The sequence below is a fragment of the Oryctolagus cuniculus genome, chromosome 7 (genome assembly GCF_964237555.1).
Source record: "Oryctolagus cuniculus chromosome 7, mOryCun1.1, whole genome shotgun sequence".
NCBI lineage: Eukaryota > Metazoa > Chordata > Mammalia > Lagomorpha > Leporidae > Oryctolagus > Oryctolagus cuniculus.
Genome location: NC_091438.1, coordinates 111,986,871 through 112,005,251, shown reverse-complemented (window position 1 = coordinate 112,005,251; position 18,381 = coordinate 111,986,871). Strand labels below are relative to the sequence as shown.

Here is an 18,381-nt window from a genome sequence, read left to right as displayed (position 1 = left end):
TCACATGGGATACCTGATTGAAGCTCCAGGCTCCTGGCTTCGGTCTGGCTCAGCCCTGGCAGTTGCAGCCATTTGGATAGTGAACCATCAGATGGAAGATCTCTCTCTCCCTCTCTCACTCTCTCTCTCTCTCTCTCTTTCAGTCTCTTTTTACCTCTCTCTCTCTGCCTTCCCCCTCTTTCTACCTTCATATAAATAAATTAATCTTTAAAAATTAAAGAGCAGATAAAGATGGCTACAACAGCATTCTCCTGATTGGATGACAACACCACTGCAGAACTTAACTGACACTGATTGTTCCAATTGGCCAACCACCAGAAAGAGCTGTGAGCACTGAAACTTGCGTCTGATTCTTGTCATGTGTTTGCTCAAGCACAAGTGGTTAAGACAGATGCTTTGACATCAGAGTATCCCAGATTCAAGTCATAACTCTACCTCCTACTGGCTGTGTGACTTAGGTTAACTTGCTTACCTTCTCTGAGCTTCAGTCTCCTCATGTGTAAAATGAAGTGACAATTGTGGCTCCCAGGTTTGAGGTGATGACTAGATTAGGCAATGCATATAAATAGTACTTAATGTTGTGTCACAGCAGGCATTCAATAGACTTTAGCTGTGGTTATTATTGAGAGGCATTCTAGCAACAGCTTCCCACTGTCTTCCAAGAACAAATCTCTCCCCTTCCCTACTGATCTATTAACAGAAAATACGGCTTTAACATAATCCCCAAAGCAGTCAGTCTGGCAATGAGCACAGTCAGTCATAAACTTATCATATTTACCTTATCACAAAGATTAATAGCACAAATCATTGAAATAATCAATATTTTATAATAAGTTCACATTAGTGCTTACCATTCCCAGGAGCTTTATATGTCAATGTCATCTTCAATCTTCACAAGCCTATGAAGTGTTATTATCACCCTTGTGCAAATAACAAAACTGGCATAGGCTGTTTAAGAAACTTGTTGGGGGTGTGGTGTTGTGGTGCAATGGGTTAAGCCACACCTTGCAATGCCAGCATCCCATTTGGATGCCGGTTTGAGTCCCAGCTGCTCTGTCTTCTTATCCAGCTCTCTGCCAAAGCACCTGGGAAAACAGTAGAAGATGGTCCAAATACTTGGACTCCTACAACCCACATCAGAGACCCAGAAGAAGCTTCTGGCTCCTGGCATCAGCCTTGCCCAGCCTTGGCCCTAGTGGTCATTTGAGGAGTGAACCAGCAGATAGAAGATCTCTGTCTCTCCTTCTCTCTCTGTAGCTCTGCCTTTCCAGTAAATTAATAAGCCTTTTAAAAAAAATTAAATTCACTGAGGGTCACACAGCTAGAAGTCGAAACAGGATTTCAATCCAAAATTGTTAGGCTCCCAGATGGTAAGCCCCATCCTCAAGACCAGGGGCACTGAACCTTTTCCAGTAAAGAGCCAGAGAGGGAGTATTGTAGCTTCTCAACCACACAGCTGCTCATAACAGCCCCACTCTGCCACTATTGTGCAAAAGCAGCTATAAACAAAGCATAAGTGAACTGTCAAGTGTATTATGGACACTGAAATGTGAATTTCTTATAAGTCTTACATATCACAGCATATTCTTTTCATTTTTTCCAATCATTTAGAAAGGTGGGAACTATTCTTGAGTTATGAGCTACTTAGAACATTGTGGCAGACAGTAGATCTGTTGACAGAGAATACAGTGGCTAGGGAACGTGAGAATTGCCAGTGCATCAGACAGTTTGCAGGAGTGTGGAACCATGCGGCTCTCCCTCAAGTCTGTTCTGTGTTATGCTTTTGGCCTATAGCACTCCTGCTACCACCCTACCCCCAACATCTATCTCCCTGTGTCCACCATACTCTTCACTCTCCGAGCCAAGTTTTGTTGTTACTTCCTGGAGAAAATGCACACAAGCCTCTGCTACCCTACTCCAAGTTAATTTAAATGCCCTTTACTGCTCTCCTTTCACTTGCGTTCCCAGTAGAGGGTCTATCACAGTGGATTGGAATGGCCGGATGCCTATCTGTGTGCTCCAACGATGGTGCCTTAAAGACAATTTTCTGCATTAATTATAATTGTAACTGCTTAGTAATTATAACAGTATATGGACTATAAGAAGAGCTCAAGAATGTGGGAAGTAAGGGCAAGACGGGAAAAAGTAGGACAAAGAGAGGGGAGCAGGAGACTGATGCCATGGGTAAACTCACCACTTAGGATGCCCACATCCCATATCAGAGTGCCCGGTTCAAGTGCTGGCTCCTTTGCTTCTGATCCAGCTTCCTGCTAATATGCATCCTGGGAAGCAACAGATGACGTTCAAGTACTTTAGTCTCTGCCACCCATTTGGGAGATCTTGATTGAGATTTAGGCTCCTGGCTTCTACTTGGTCCAGTCCTGGCTATTGCAGGAATTAGGGGAGTGAACCATCAGAGGAAAGATCTTTATCTCTTCCTCTATTTCTCTCTCTGTCAGCCTTTCAAATAAAATGAAAAATTTTTAAAGATATTTTAGAAATTTTATTTTTCCCCAGAAACCTTTTATTTAAGGTATACAAGCTTCATGTATTTCATAAATACAACTTTAGGGACATAATGATTCCTCCCACCATACCATAAGGAGCTGGCATTGTGGCACAACAGGTTAAACCACCATTTGCATTTGAGTGCTGGTTTGAGTCCCTGATGCTCCGCTTCTTATCCAGCTTTCTGCTGACATGCCCTGGAAAGCATTGAATGATGGCCCAAGGACTCAGACCCTTGCCACTCACATGGTGGACTCAGATGGAGTCCCTGGCTCCTGCCTCCTGGCTCTTAGCTTCAGTCTGTCCCAACCCTGGCTATTCTGGCATTTAGGGGAGTGAGCCAGAAGATGAAAAATTTTTCTCTCTGTGTCTCTTCCTCTCTGTCTGCTGCTCCCTTTCTTATTGTTGCTCTGCCTTTCATATAAGCAAATCTTTAAATACAAATGAATATTTAAAAAACAGGAAAAGAGACAAATGAAAGCCCTTCATTGTAAATACAAACTCTGAATGGAAGCAGAGAGAGTAGGGGAGCCTGCACCTGCCATTAGGGGAGAACTAGAAGAAAAATTGCTAAAAGTGGATGTGGACATCCTAATTCTCTTGAAAGACAGGCCATGATCCCTTGTAAAAGCTGTTGTTCTTTGTGTCAAAACAGTGACAAAAAAGGCAAAAGGTGCCTTGGACTTATCCCATCAAGGCCAGGGAAAGGGTACCCACTAGAATTCCCTGGACCCTCACATCATTTGCTTTCTGTTCATTGCCAGTGAAATACAGAAACAGCAATTGTTCAAAAATTAAGGTGGTTGCTTTTAGCAATGTTATAGCAAATAAAAGAACACAACTAAGGACATAAAGGAAAAACAGTAAAGCTCTGGGCAGGAGGGGGTGGAAACGTGAAAAGCCTTCTCTGAGCTCCATACCAAACAGATTTGCTCTTTGTAGGGAATGACAGGAGGTTGGTTTGTTCTCCAAAGTGTGTCTTTGAAGCAAAGAGTTTAATCATCACACGCCATCTATGCTTCAGATTTGGGGAGTTCTTTTTTTTTTTTTCTTGATCAGGTCCTCCATGGGGGAGCTGCTTTGAGATGGAAACATCTGGAATAAGAAATACCAATTTTTCACTCCACTGCTGCCTTCTGCTTCTCCTCACCCAAATCCTCCCTTCCACAGGTACAAGGCCCCAGGGGGATGCCAACACATGCTTCTTCCAAGAGACTCTCGGGAGTCCTAGAGATCTGCCTGCATGTGTGCTGAGTCAGACTGCAAACCTCTACTGCACTCTTTCTCGAAACTATTGTGTATGCCAAGAAAGGGGAGTATAGCTTGACAGTGTAAAAAGAAGCCAGGAAGCGCACATCAGTGTCCCCATTGCCCTGTCTACCTTGCCCAATCCCTGCTGTTTCTAAAGAAGAGGTACTCCTGAATCTATTGGGTAGATTCTCTTCAAACAGGTTATGAAGGCTTCCCCTGCCACTTGAGAAGTAAGTAGAGCTATGAACCATAAATTACAGGTTCCAAATCTTCCACTCACCTGGTGGGTGCTTGTAAGGAAGCCATGGACTTCTCTGGATACAGATAGATTCTGTGGCTGGTCATCCAGATGACCCTCTGGCTCTCAGGAACATTGGTGGCTGACAGTTCTCAGCAGAAAACCCCTGTGGGTTTTGTCTTAGATGCCTGGCCCAGAGTTTCTATTTTTCCTCCAAGAAAGCTCATATTCCGTAGCTGGTCAGTCATCACAGGAGTACAAAGGCACAATCATTCTCCCCAGTTTAGGAAGTTCTACAAGGCCACCCCAGGGTCCAGGGCCCCTATAGCATTAGCTAAGCCTTTGTTGGGACTGAATTGCTTTTTAATTCCTCCCTCTACCCAGTTTTTTTCCTTTACTTCCCTGCAGTTGTTGAGCTCATCGACCTTCCCAATAAAATGCTTGCACACCAGTCTCCACCAGGCTCAAAGTTTGCTCTCAGGACACTGAACTGGGACATTGGTCCTTCGCTTTCCCATCTGTCTCATAAGGGAACTGCACTAGCTGACCTCTATTTCTGCCTATAAATCTGAGTCAAGAATGGTGATCTATCTGCTATGTGTATAATGCAATCAGCAGAAGCAATAGAGGGAGGGGCTCATGTGCATTGGAATGCAATTCAGTCATAGAACCCAGGACACAGCTCTGCAAACACTGTGAGATAATTGGTCCAGTGGCAGAGACACTGAAAATTAAAGTCGAAGCCCTGTCTCTGCCACTAACTTGCTCAGTGACTCCAGGTTCTGTCTGCTGGGCCTCATTTTCATAACCTGCAAAATAAGGGCCTTGATTGTATTACTCCTGTATCCTGGTTTTAAATGAATTTATGTGATATCTGCTATGAAAAGCATTCATTTTTGGAAAGAATCATTCATTTGCCATGAACCAAAGGAAGAATTAGTCTCTTAATTATTCCTGACTCTGCACAGTGCCCCCTACAGGCCTTGGCCCTTGGAAAACCTGTGGTCCAGGTTGGTGGACGTGAGCCAGGAATAACGAAGCAGCTTCCCTGGATTCAGTGTGCCACTCATCCACAGAGGTACCTGCTACAGCTCACAAAGTTCTCAAGTATTTGGGGAATAGAAACTAACACATATTGAGCACCTGCTAAGTGCCTGTGAGGGATCTTTTGTCCTTTCCATAGATCATGGTTCACTTAATTCTGGCAACAGTCCCTAAAGTCAGCCATCACCATGCCCATTTTACAGATGAAGCTCACAGAGGAGATATGACAACCCTGAGTCAGGGAGCAAGTATGTGGAAGAACAAAGCTTAGAACCCCACATGGTGGCCGGCGCCATGGCTCAATAGGCTAATCTTTCGCCTTGCAGTGCCAGCATACCAGGTTCTAGTCCCGGTCGGGGCGCCGGATTCTGTCCCGGTTGCCCCTCTTCCAGGCCAACTCTCTGCTGTGGCCCGGGAGTGCAGTGGAGGATGGCCCAAGTGCTTGGGCCCTGCACCCGCATGGGAGACCAGGAGAAGCACCTGGCTCCTGCCTTCGGATCAGCGCGGTGCGCCGGCCGCAGCACGCTGGCCGCGGCGGCCACTGGAGGGTGAACCAGCGGCAAAAGGAAGACCTTTCTCTCTGTCTCTCTCTCTCACTGTCCACTCTGCCTGTCAAAAAAAAAAAAAGAACCCCACATGGTTCTGGGGTACAACATGAGGGCTGGATGCCATGTCTATTTCCTCAATGAGAGTTGGAGCTCCTTCAGGGCAGGCCCTGTGTGTTCTTTGCATCTTGAGCACCCAGCACAATAGCAAGCACCTGCTACTAAGTGCATGTTTATAGGATTAATTAAGGCCTCCTGCCTTCCCCCTCTTTCTAGCACATGGTCACACAATCAGCCTTGCAATTTCACCTCCAAATTTTTCTAAAAATTATCAGTCTTGAGACAGGCAGGTCAATTCCAAATAACAAAGACAGCCTATTATGATCTCCCAACTTAAGTGGGGAACCTGGTCATTGGGCCTATGGGATCAATAACCAGCTAACCAGCATCAGCACTGTCTACTTGCAAGAGACCCAGCAGAGCAAGACTCCCTTTGATTATTCCTAAAATCCCATTATGCTCTTGAAAGCCAGTTCATTTTAAGATGGCTTAAATACTTCCTTCTTATCATTTTTAACCATGCCCACAAAAAGCATCCTAAAGATATTTGATCATTCAATTAGACTAAATGAGGCCAATGTATACGCTGATGCCTCAGAGGTTATCATGCTTAATAAAACATACTTTATAAAGCCTGTGGAGGCTGTAATTAAATTTACAAGCAATCTTCCCACAACTTTAACAAAAGCTGTCTAAATGTTGTGTGTGTGTGTGTGTGTGTGTGTGTGTTGTGAGTTTGCGTGTGTGTTTGAAAGTCCGATTCCATAAGGATTATAGCTCCCCCGCTGTTTGGAAGAGATAATTTCACTTGTAACACTAATAACTTGAGCAGGGGAGAAGCTGGCCTGGTGAATGGAATGCACTTCACTGCACATCTTGGCTCAGCTAGAAATCGGAAACAGATGGTCCTTGCGGCTGGTTTCCCACTCGAGCCCGCTCATTGCCAGCCTGTGGTCTTCAGTGGGCTGCTGCTGGCAGTCTGTGACTTGAACATAGTAGGACAGTGGCAGAAGAAATCAAATCTTTTCCAATGAGCAGCAAGTTATAATGAAATTTGACAGATCTGACATTCTATACCCAACATGTAGTTAGAATATATTAACCTTTTACTTTTCTTAAGCGCCTCGCATAGAACTTGTGAATATACTTATTAGAGGGTTGTGTTGTATGTGTTTTTTCTTTTTCTCTCTCGCTTTTTTAACAGGGGGCAGAGGGTTTAGTCCAATCTTGGGTGGCAGCTGGCTAACAGAAAATGCAGAGGAAAGGAAAGCCAAAGAATTTCTAAATGGAAATGAGTCAAAAGAACTGCCACCAAGAAAAATCTAATTCTTTGCAGGACATGGCCAGCAAGTTTCTGCTGAAAAAAAAATCAATATTTTCTTGAGAAAAAAACATACACACATACACACACACAGGATCAAAAATCTGGGCAATATCTGGGAATATCATTAAAATGGATGGGGCTGTCTGGACCCCCTGGTATTTTCTTGCATTCTGTCCTTTTCAGCTTTGCAGCATTCCCTTCTGCCATACAGTGAGAAAACCATGCCAGGTGATGTGGGACACCAGTTTATTTAAGTCACCACTCACACCCAGTAACGAGGTATACCTGCGCAGAAGACTTTGATGCTTGCATCTATAAGGATAAACCTCCCACCAAAGATCCTGGCATTTATCTGGGCTTTGAAGGAGCTAGATTTTCTATCCCTCATGTTGATTCTTCCTCTTATCAGAAAGCTACCATGTGAGAACACACTCATTTGAGGAGTTAGACAGTGATGTCTTGAACACCATTTTAGGATTTTCCACCCGATTAAGGTGAGAGGAAGACCTAGATGTTAATAGTACATAATCCCTCTTCAACACAAGCTTTGCTTTTTTTTCAATCTTAGATACCCATTATCCTACACTGCACTCTACAGCCTCAGCAACAGGATACATTTCTAATTTTATTATCTAAGAGTCTGATGATTCAAGGCCATGCGTATTTGTTAAGCCCAACATTCAATTCTACAAAAGAAATAAAAAATATTTTCTGGAAGCTAGCTGGTTGGAGCAGAAAAGCCCAGAGCATTGTTATCCAGCAGACATAGAGTTGAATTTTGCTCCCCTTGCTTACCATGTGTCTTTAGGCAAGGCTCTTACGTTTTCGACTCTGACCTGCAAATTGAAAATAAGAATATCAACCTCCTGATTTTGATGTGTAGATTAAATGACATACTGTGCCCAAACGCACCTCAAGAATTGCCAGGCACACAACAAGTGTTTTTCTTCCTTTCGTGGTTTAGGAAACAACACCAGAGCTGTGAAGCTCTGGAGTCACGGTTTCTAGACTTTAACCTTTCCTTTGTCACTTAATTCTGCAGCCCTCATCAAGTCTCTCCACCTCTTGAACATGAATTTCTTTCTATTTTGAAAATTAAGTTAATAATAGATCATATCTCGTAAGAACCTACCTGGGGGAAAAAAAAAAAAACCTACTTGGAGTGTGGCTTCTTAGTACATGCTGCATTCATGATCATGTTGTTCTTCTAGAGTTTCCCATTTCCAATGGGCATGGAAACAAAAGTTGAAAAGAAAGAGGAAAAAAATGTAATTGCCTATACTGCAAAAGTTGCTATTAAATAGGTGAATGAATGAATGAAATATTCATCAAAGGTGAGTAATAATACAATCCATCTATATGAAGTACCAACAGGTGACACAGATAAGAAAGGTCATTGGACAACAAAGGAGCCAGGGGTCTCTGTTGACTGGGGTACAGTCAGGGCATTAACATGGCAAGGCTGGTGGCACATACTAGAAGGGGCAGGAGTCTCAGTCAAGGTAAAAGACAAGACTGTATATAAATATAAAGAGAATGCAATCAAATTTTCAGTGTGCTAGTCTTTCTCTGTTTAGGGAGCCCTAGACTTTTCCTAGGACTACACTTGACCTTAAAACCATTCAGGCCGGCGCCACGGCTCACTAGGCTAATCCTCCACCTAGCGGCACCAGCACACCGGGTTCTAGTCCCGGTTGGGGTGCCGGATTCTGTCCCGGTTGCCCCTCTTCCAGGCCAGCTCTCTGCTGTGGCCAGGGAGTGCAGTGGAGGATGGCCCAGGTGCTTGGGCCCTGCACCCCATGGGAGACCAGGAAAAGCACCTGGCTCCTGGCTCCTGGCTCCTGCCATCGGATCAGCGCGGTGCGCCGGCCGCAGCGCGCCAGCCGCGGCGGCCATTGGAGGGTGAACCAACGGCAAAGGAAGACCTTTCTCTCTGTCTCTCTCTCTCATTGTCCACTCTGCCTGTCAAAAAAAAAAAAAAAAAAAACTATTCAGTATGTGTCGATGAGATTTCACAAATAAGACCAGTGTAAGCAAATAATGAAGGATAGAATTAAAAGGGAGAGAATGATCCTGCGGGGGAAACAGGACACACAACAGACTCATAGAATGGCAGCACTCCTGCCTCAGAATCAACCCTTGGGACATTCGGATCTGGATAAAAGGTCCATGAGAATCTCACAGGCATGGAAAGCCATGACACGGTGGCAAAAAACAATCTAAATGAAAGATCCTGGTGAACAAGACCCCAGTAGAAGGAACAGGCCATCAAGGAGAGAGGCACCGTTCTCTGAAGGGAGGAAGGAACCTCCACTGTGATATGGCCTTGACTAAACAAGTTCAGAGTCGGTGAACTCAAGGGGCTTCCATAGCCTAGTCAGCTCATAGCAAGAGTCTCGGGTGATTGCTGACGTCATAAATAAGAGTGCGAAATGTTAAATCAACAATGGGAGTCACTGGGTACATGCTCCCCATGTAGGATCTCTGTCCTTAATGTGTTTTACTATGAAACTTAAAAACAACACTACTAGTCAAACAATACCCTATACCTTGTGCGGTTGTGTGAGTACAGCCTGTTGAAACCCTTGCTTAGTATATACTAAGTTGATCTTTAGTATATGAAGGTAATTGAAAATGAAACTTGATGAAGGGCGGGATGGGAGAGGGAGTGGGAGAGGGGAGGGCCACAGGACAGAGGGGGGGGGAGCCACAACAATACAAAAGTTGCACTTTGTAAATTCACATTTATTAAATAAAAAAAAAACTATACAACAAACAAAAAAGAACTTCATACTTTACCCTTTTAGTATTTTTTATGTTCTACTTAAAACTATTGGTTGAACTCTGTAATTAATACACAATTACTCTTAGGTGTTTAATTAATGCTATAACTAGTACTCAAATAGTATTTTACACTTTGTGTTTCTGTGTGGGTGCAAACTGTTGAAATCTTTATTTAATATATACTAAATTGATCTTCTGTATATAAAGATAATTGAAAATTAATCTTGATGTGATTGGAAGGGGAGAGGGAGTGGGAGAGGGGAGTGTTATGGGTGGAAGGGAAGTTATGGGGGGGGAGCTATTGTAATCCATAAGCTGTACTTTGGAAATTTATGTTCATTAAATAAAATAAAATAAAATAAACTACTCAGAAAAGCACAATATGGTCCCTACCCTCAAGATTCCCAAGGTCCAGGGGCCAGCGCTGTGGCATAATGAGTTAAGCCTCCAACTGCAATGCTGACATCCCAAAGAGTGCTGGTTGAGTCCCAGCCACTCCACTTCCAAGCTAGCTCCCCACTAATGTGCCTGGGAAAGCAGCAGAAAACGGCCCAAGTCCTTGGGCACCTGCACCTATATGGGAGACCTGGTTGAGGCTCCTGGCATCCTTTCCAGGAGGAAGGCAAACAGGCAGGTGGATGACTCCAGGAGAGAGTACTGAGAGCTTCAATAGATCAAGGCACAGCTTATGGAAGAACAAAGGGAAGTGGAGCCTGGCCCAGTCTCAGAGGACAGGACAGGAGGAAAAAGAAAGAGGCTTTCCTCAGTAAAGGAATAATTAATACAGACAAAAATACAGTAACTTTGGGTGAGCACTCATAACATATCAGGGACTATATGTTGTTTGCACATTTTTACTTCTAATTATGTATATAAAACTTCGATTATCTTCATTTTACTGAATAAGATAGGACACAGAAAATAAGAAAGGTTAAGTAACCTGAGGGAAGTTACACTGAAACAGAGCCAGATTGGGACCTTAACTTCATAAACAATGCTCCCAACTGCTCCTCTCTCCAGCCTCTGAAAAAATAGTATTACTGCATTTCACGTTGCCTTTTAGCAACACATAACACAACCAGAAACCTCTCCTTGGTATCATACACCTGTTGGAAGCAGAATCTTAGAAGCCTTTACCCAGATGCACCTCAGCAAAACATACAAATGGGCCCCTCCAAACGCAAGCTCTACTGAGTTCTTCCCGTTTCCCCAAAGGATGCAGCTTACTTGGGGAGCATCAGTCACATCAGCCAGGATGAGGCTGGGAAGGGACATGCACCTGGCCTGAGGGATCATATCATAAGAATGACAGTTCCCTTTCTAGTGCTTCCCCATCGTCACCCAGGCCATGTTTCCCATCACTTGATTTCTGTGCTAGGGGGATCTCACTTCTGACAAAATGTGCTCAGAGGAAGCAAGAAAGCGTAGTCCTGATAGGCCTATTCCTTGATGAGGGTGCTGTTCGTGTCTCAGATTCATTCACGTGCAGTGGGAAGAAGTATTCAGATGACAAAAGTTAAATTCAAAACATGTAGCTGCTTTCTGTTATATTTTTTTTTCCTGACTGAAGGCAAACCATTTAGATGTTTGTTTCCAAAAAGGCATCTGTCAGCAATCAAAGGGGAAAAATGCATAAAGCAAATGCAATTGTTTGGAGTAGCATTTCCTGGATCATGTTAAATGCTTGAATTGCTCCCCATTATGCTCACCAAATAATTTTATTTCCCACAATAATTGCAATATTTAACATGTTTTATTTAATCTTGTTTTAAGGCTATTAACAATGGGCCACACTGTGAAAAGGCTGATTGCTATATAGGGAAGGGCAGCTCCCCCCAGCCTCTTACAGAACAATGATAAAGTTAAATGCACCCAATTGTTCTGGGTTTAAAACATTATTAACCAGTAATATTTATCATGTCTTTTGTTGTTGTTGTTGTTGTTTCAAAACTACAGTGTTATCTCCTGTAAAGATCTTCCCAGGGATTCTTTAATTCGTAAAGTGAAATCTGGACTCCAGTTTACCTAGTGCCTCATTCATTCATAAATAATGGCCACGCACAGGGTGCTCTGAGTCTCAGAAATGCAGCGGCTCAGACAAGAGGCACCTCCAAGTTCAGAGGCAGATTGTGAGACCAACTAAGAAAGGGCCAAACTGCACACGAGTCCAAGACGTCCAATGCCATTAAGCTCTGGGAGAAAGCTGAGGAGGCCTTGAGCAAGGAAACTGGTTTGGTCCATTTGTCAGAGGCAAGTAGGAATGGGTGGGAAAAGAGGTTGATTCAATGACAGAATGTGATTTCATTTATTTTCTTCTTTCCCTTTTTCCTTTTCTGGGGAGGGGGGGATTAATAATAGTTTATATTTTATATAGAATTTCCAACTTTTTCCTTTTTTCTCTAAATGGTAAACTGAAGAAAGATCAGGTCATTTTAAAGGCGATGCAGTTACAGTGGGCAATAAATGCTTTGGCTGGCAAGAACAGGCCCCTTTGCCCCTCCAGGAACACAGGCAGTGACTTTAACGTGTCCTGTTCCCCTGCAGAATCCTCCGAAAACACAGGTGATCAACACCAAGGTAACAAGGTATTTCCTAAGAATGCTAGCAATATTTACACTTGATACTAATTTCCAGATCACCTACTGCCCCCATATGAGTAGAAGAAATCCCATTAAAATGAGCGATAGGAAAAGAAAAATTATATCTGTGGTTCATTCCCAGAAGCATTCTGATACTTTAAATTGGAAAATACCTCTGCTGCGACTGAATGAGGTTTGCTTTAATGAAATTATTTTAATTAAAACAGCTATTTACTATACAACTATGATGTTACATGGCTAAAATAAATAAGTCAGAATCAGAAAAGCAAATACCACCGAACTTAACCTCCTTAGAACTTAAAATATATTCTGAATAAATCTAAATAATACTGTCTAAAATATAGTTGGGTTCTAAATGCACAACTTTTTAAGTAATCACAGTTCAACTGCCCTCAGGAATAATGGTAGAAACCTACCCTCAACCCCCATGATCTGGAGTGTCTATGTTGAAGATCCATATCATGGAGAACTGGAATTTCACTGCTAGCTTCTTGGAGATCAAAGAAGTGCTTATAGTCAGAAAATATTAGAATGCATTCAGTACCCTCTTGTTCTTAAAAAATATTTTTTTAATTTACAGTAGTTTTAGACAAAAAAAAAAGTGATGAAGGCAGCACAGAGAATTTCCACATATCCCACACCCAGTTTCTGCAGTTCCTAATGTCACACAGGTTGAAAGAACAAAATACAACAAAAGACAAGTCATTCTCTCGCCTTCCTTAATCCTCAATAAAATGACCTGAAATCCAGCAGTTGTCTGGATGTTCCTCACTTTAAAAAAACAGACATGTTTTTATGGTCATTCTTATTGGTAGTTCCTTTTTGTGAGTTTATTTTTTTCATGCTAAAAAAGGATGTGTTGTTTAAAAAAAAAATCCCTGTAAAGAAGACAGCTAAGTTACAGTAAGGAAATCAGAAATGATTTTCCCTGATTAAGGAAGTATTCATGTCAAGTTCAGCCTGAATTGTGTTAAACTGAATTGATAATGACCAATTACTTTATTTACAAAGAATGGAAAAGTACAGGATTAATTTTTTAAAACATGTCAAAAATATAGAGCTGTTGTCTAGCCTAGCCTAGATTAGAACTTGTGAAATACCAGGAATGTATTTATTTACACACATGAAAATACCCATCTAAACACAATGCCAAAAAATACCAATACCAAAAATCAAGGGACTTGAACGTTGTCATCTCATGTTTACGCTCCTTCACCACCAAATTAACTAGTAAATTGCTTTTTCAAACACAACGTAAAGAAGGAGAAATATTTTTCCCCTACAAATTTTTTTTTACTCCTTGGAAAACCTGCTCAGCTGTTCCCAGATTTAGTTTTAGACTTTTTGCTTTGCTTCCAGCGGAGATGTGTAAGACAGCAAAACTGAACTAAACATTTTTTTTTTAATGCACAGCTCACGTTCTTGAAAAAAGTGGCTGTGAAAAACAGATACTGAATCAGACTTAAAGTCGAATGGGAGGGGGGCGGTGAGGGGGGAAAAAGCCCAAAACATTGCATGATAGTCTCTAAGCAGTTCCATCTGTCAAGCAGAAATTTTAGGCTAATAGCCTGTGGCGATCTCCCTCCGCAGTCCACTACCTGCCTTTGTCCTATTAAATCTCTTTATTCTCCTTAAAAAAAAGGGGGGGGGGGTGGTTGTTGGAAGGAAAGGAAAAACCTTGCAGACCAAAATCATCTGAGTGATGAAGCCCTAATTTTAACCACCTCCCTTTGATGTGTAGCAGTGGGCTCTAGTTTTTTAAAAAGGAGAGAGGAGAAGACAGTGCTAGGAGCAGAAGACTTTTCATCTCCACTTCACCTTGCCACTGGGTCTGTGAGAGATTGGTTCATTGTCAAGGAGATTTTTTTTTTTACCCATGATTCCATATGGTATGGACCGGACTACATGTTGCCCCACATGCCACTGCAAATGTTTTCTCAATTAGGTGTCTTATCTCCCGTGAGTTAGCATCAGATGAAGCTTGCTGACAGCGTAATGGCAGGGAAAGCTTCCGACGGCTCCATCAAATGGCAGCTCTGCTACGACATCTCGGCCAGAACTTGGTGGATGGTGAGTTGGCAGCCGGGCTGCTTTTTTTTTTTTCTTTTCTACTTTCCCTCCCTCTTTGACAAAATGTCCCAGACCTCACATTCATCAAATTCACATTTGATTTTTTTCACACTCTTCAGCGAGGCGGCCTCACACTGCCTCCTCTTGCCATTCTCTCTGCCACTCTGCGGCTGGAACTCCCAGGAATGCCCGCCCTGGTTTTCCATGGGACACTATCTGGAGTTTTCTTTTTCTTTTCTTTTCGTTTTTTTTTTTTTTTTCTTTTTTAAGAGTATCAGAAGTTTTATGGTGGAGGTTGGTATATCAGCCAAGCCAGTCTCGGATAAAAAGATGAAAGATTTGTCTTGCTCCCTCTCTCAAGTGTCACATCCCCTTTACTTTTGTTTTCAGAGATTGTGGGGTGCATGCTTTCCTTGACTGCGGTATTTTTCTGTGGACGTGTGGTGGGCACTAGGTAGAAGCAAGCCCTCCGTGAATTGTGGTCCTGCTCCATTTATTGGAATGCCTGAAATCACCTGTGGGAGAACTCTAGGTCCCCCCTTCCCTGTCTTCCAGCAGGGCACCCCGAGTTCTCATCTAACTTTGTTTATGTCAGAGAAGGTCTTCGGTCTCTTAGGAACTCTAGCTCTGTGTGGAAAGAGACGCACACATGCTGTCTTTGGGTTACTCTGAGTACAAATAAAGTTTTAATCAAGTTCTACCGCGCCGCTGCAGAATGAGTTAACTCACATGTCATGGTCAACCAGGCCAGACAACCTTTGACATCTTGGATCTATAAGAGGTAGAGCGAGTTGGGAGGATGCACAATAGCTCATTGTCACAGGAGATGCAAGTCCTGGGAGGAGGAGAGTCCTCAAATCATCACTGCCCTCGTTAGGGTGGTGTCCGTTAAGGATTAATTCGTTAGCACTGCATTTCTAGTTTTCCGTAATTATTATTCTTGCTGCAAGCGTGAATTCTTCCAGGGAGTGAAAAAAAAGTTTGCTGCCAGGACAATGAATGTATTATCCTTTCCTAAGTGGACCGTGAACTTCAGCTCATTTCACATAGATATCAGTTTAAGAAAAGAGAGAGAGAGAGAGATGTTGAAGGGGAGACTGGCGAATGGAATTACAAAACAGAGCGTGGTCGATTTCGTTGGGGGATCTGCAGAAAGCGTTCCATTTTCCCCTTCCTGGACCAATGGTGGGATCATTTTGGCAAGTTTTAGCAATGCGGAGGACTGAAAGACTGTTAAAAGTGAGCTCCTGCAGGATTCCCTTCGGCTGCTGCTTGGATGCAGTGTGTCCATTCCAAGGACTCTTGAGTTAAAGTGGTTGTGGGTATGTGTGTACATGTGTGTTTGAACTTGCAATTTCTCAACTAGACACTAGAAACTTTACTAGTGATGTTGGGACAGTGTTACATGCAGCTTTTTAGCTAATTAGACAAGCAGGAGACTATTCACTTCGACCCTGAACTTTTATTCAGGGCACTTATTTTCCCATTGGAGCTTCTGCCAGCAAAAAAGGTTTACTTGTGTGCTATGATGTTGCCTATCGCTTCACCTTATGCAGCTTGTTAAACACTAGTAACGAGCAGACTGATTGGTTTGGCTATTATTTTCTAAGTCAGGTTGTAAGCGTTCAGAGAAAAAAAAAAACAGTGCTGATGTCATGTTCTGGGTGAGACATTCTATTTCCTTGTATTTCAAAAGTTCATGATTTTATAGACTGTTACTTTTTATGGCAAATTGTGTCATCTTTTTTTTTCTTGCAAAGTTCACCAAATGCTTCTCTTTTTTTTTTTTTTTTTTTGTTCTTTCTACTTGGAAACTGTAATTTCTTTTTTATAAAGTTTACTTGGGAGTTGCTTTTCACTTAAAATTATTTTACAGATGTTTTACCGCCGGGAATATAACATATAAAGTGGTGGAAACATTTGGCAATGCAGTTGACTAAAAATAAACAATGCTCAATGCTCACATGCTGCTGTTTAAGCTGCACACTACAGTTTCTTCCAACTTCACTGCTTCTAGATCTTTGCTTTGAAAAGGGTGAGAAATCAGAGCACTCTTTGAAGAAGTTGTAGAAGTTACCATAGGGAATACATCGATTTTTTAATTTCCCTTAAAGGTGACAACATCCCATAGCATTTTAGATCTGTCAGTTACAAATAATTCTAATGTAAATTTCCTGTTATTGATGGGAAATTGAGAACTTTGATGACAAGGAAAGAGGACTAATTAAAATAAAACAAATTTCCCATTTTCCCTTAGATCGCCTTCCTTGAATAGCACTCAGTCCCTCTCCCTCCAGACCCTATGTCTCTACTCTCAACAATTTTCCCCAACTGGAAAAAAAAAAAAAAAAAAAAAAAAAAAAAAAACCTTAAACTTCCCCTGGCTGATATGGTTCTTTAACCAAAGGACAGTACAAGATCCGAGTTTCACACTAAAGGCAAATAAAGCTTTAAAATTACCTCATGCGTCATCTGGCTGCACAGACTCCGGCTCAGAGTGGGAACCTCCGGCTTGGCGCTCCGAGCATACAAAGGCGACTCAGTGAATGCCCCCTCCGCCCGGGAGGCTCGGCCTCAGCTGCCAGCATGGGGATATGCAATTTTGCTTTTTAATGAATCGTAAACAATTTGTATGGCAAATGAGTTTGTTTGTTTTAGTTTGGGGGCATATGTCGAACCAGGTTGTAGTCAGTCATTACCTACTCGGGAATTTTAGGTGAGAATGGACAAGAGCCCCAGATCATTTTTATGTTTCTAAGTAAGAAAGACACAGTAGGATGAAAGAAACTGGTTAATAAAAGACTGAGAATAACAACCTCTTCTCTTTCTTTCTCTCTCCTTCCCACTCCCCCACCCTTATAACTCACTCCAGCTTGCAGTAGGGTTTAACTGCACTTTTTGATAACTAACTACAAGTCAGTTGACTACATAAATCTTTTCATTCTTTTCAAGCAAAAATTTTAGCTGTCTCTTAAAAAGGCTACTATTATTTAAGGATCAGTTATACTGAAAAGGGCCATCTCTGTCCGTTGTTTTATTTTATTTCATTTCATTTCATTGAAGCCTTGAGGGATGTAGGATTTAAGAAATGATAAATCCATTTTTATGTCAAAGTGAAGCAAGAAAGGGGTCTAGATATTCGAAAGTCAAATGGAAACTTTCATTCAATCCCATGGAGTTGTAAACAACTGGGAAGGTAACAAGCGGCCAGCGTTCCAGCGTGTACAATTTTAACAGTAATTACCTTTGGCACTGCCACTTACAAGGAATCTTTTGATATCTGAGCCATTTCTCTAATGCTTTAATCATGCAAATCAAGAAATAGATATTACGTATCAACTTAACCTAGCTCTGTTGTGACATCTCTGGTTGAAACCTTCTGATAGAAAACTAAAGAAAACCCGCGTGACATTTTTCTCGGATCCAAATGCAATGGGAGCACCCTGGATGCCTGTATCTGCTTCTGTCCAGTGGAATTACCTGCACACTGCCCACCTGGCACGGAAATGAAGGCGGAGTAAACATTCTCCTCTCCATAATGATTTAGTGATACTGTGTTATCAGACAGCTTTCCTGTGAATTACAAAATACACTTGTCTTGCTGTGGCCATCTGATTTAAAAACTCATGGTGACTGTGAAGTTTCCTAAATCAACCTATAACCTCCTTCATCCCATGCGGGGTCCCTACACAATTATTTGGGGGAGCATTCTCTTTAGAAATTGCCATGCAATTTTTCAATCAAGAATCGTCTATCACTTAATCTAAATTTTTACATTTCAAAAACTTTGTATGCTAGAAAAATACTTGAGCAAGCATATGTTACGTGCTGCAGTATAATTGCCAATTTTTTTAGTTATACATGAGAAAAGTTACAAGGAACTTCTAGGAAATGCTGTCTTACTGTGTTTAGCAGTTCAAAAAGAAAAATCCTCAACCCCAGGCTACTCCCAAATGA

At 42.1% G+C, this 18,381-nt stretch overlaps 1 protein-coding gene and 1 long non-coding RNA gene across 8 annotated transcripts in view; one reads left to right on the top strand and one right to left on the bottom strand.

The window, feature by feature from the left end:
• Positions 1-946: 946 nt before the first annotated feature.
• LOC103350166 (uncharacterized) lies at positions 947-17,014 on the bottom strand. Its single transcript, XR_007924050.2, has 6 exons — positions 16,885-17,014; positions 7,766-7,806; positions 4,040-4,233; positions 3,429-3,603; positions 2,195-2,282; positions 947-1,085 (listed from the first exon to the last, which is right to left on the bottom strand). It is a non-coding gene; the product is annotated as an uncharacterized lncRNA (long non-coding RNA).
• The window catches only part of NFIA (nuclear factor I A), a 601,241-nt gene continuing 597,129 nt past the window's right edge, over positions 14,270-18,381 (top strand). For 2 of the 7 annotated variants that reach the window (XM_051857696.2, XM_070078408.1), the window contains exon 1: positions 14,270-14,424. In XM_051857696.2, the coding sequence (XP_051713656.1) occupies positions 14,329-14,424 (96 nt within the window). In that variant the 5' untranslated portion in view covers positions 14,270-14,328. The remainder of the gene's footprint in view (positions 14,425-18,381) is intronic. The other 5 variants (XM_070078403.1, XM_070078404.1, XM_070078402.1 and 2 more) reach the window with 5 other exon arrangements.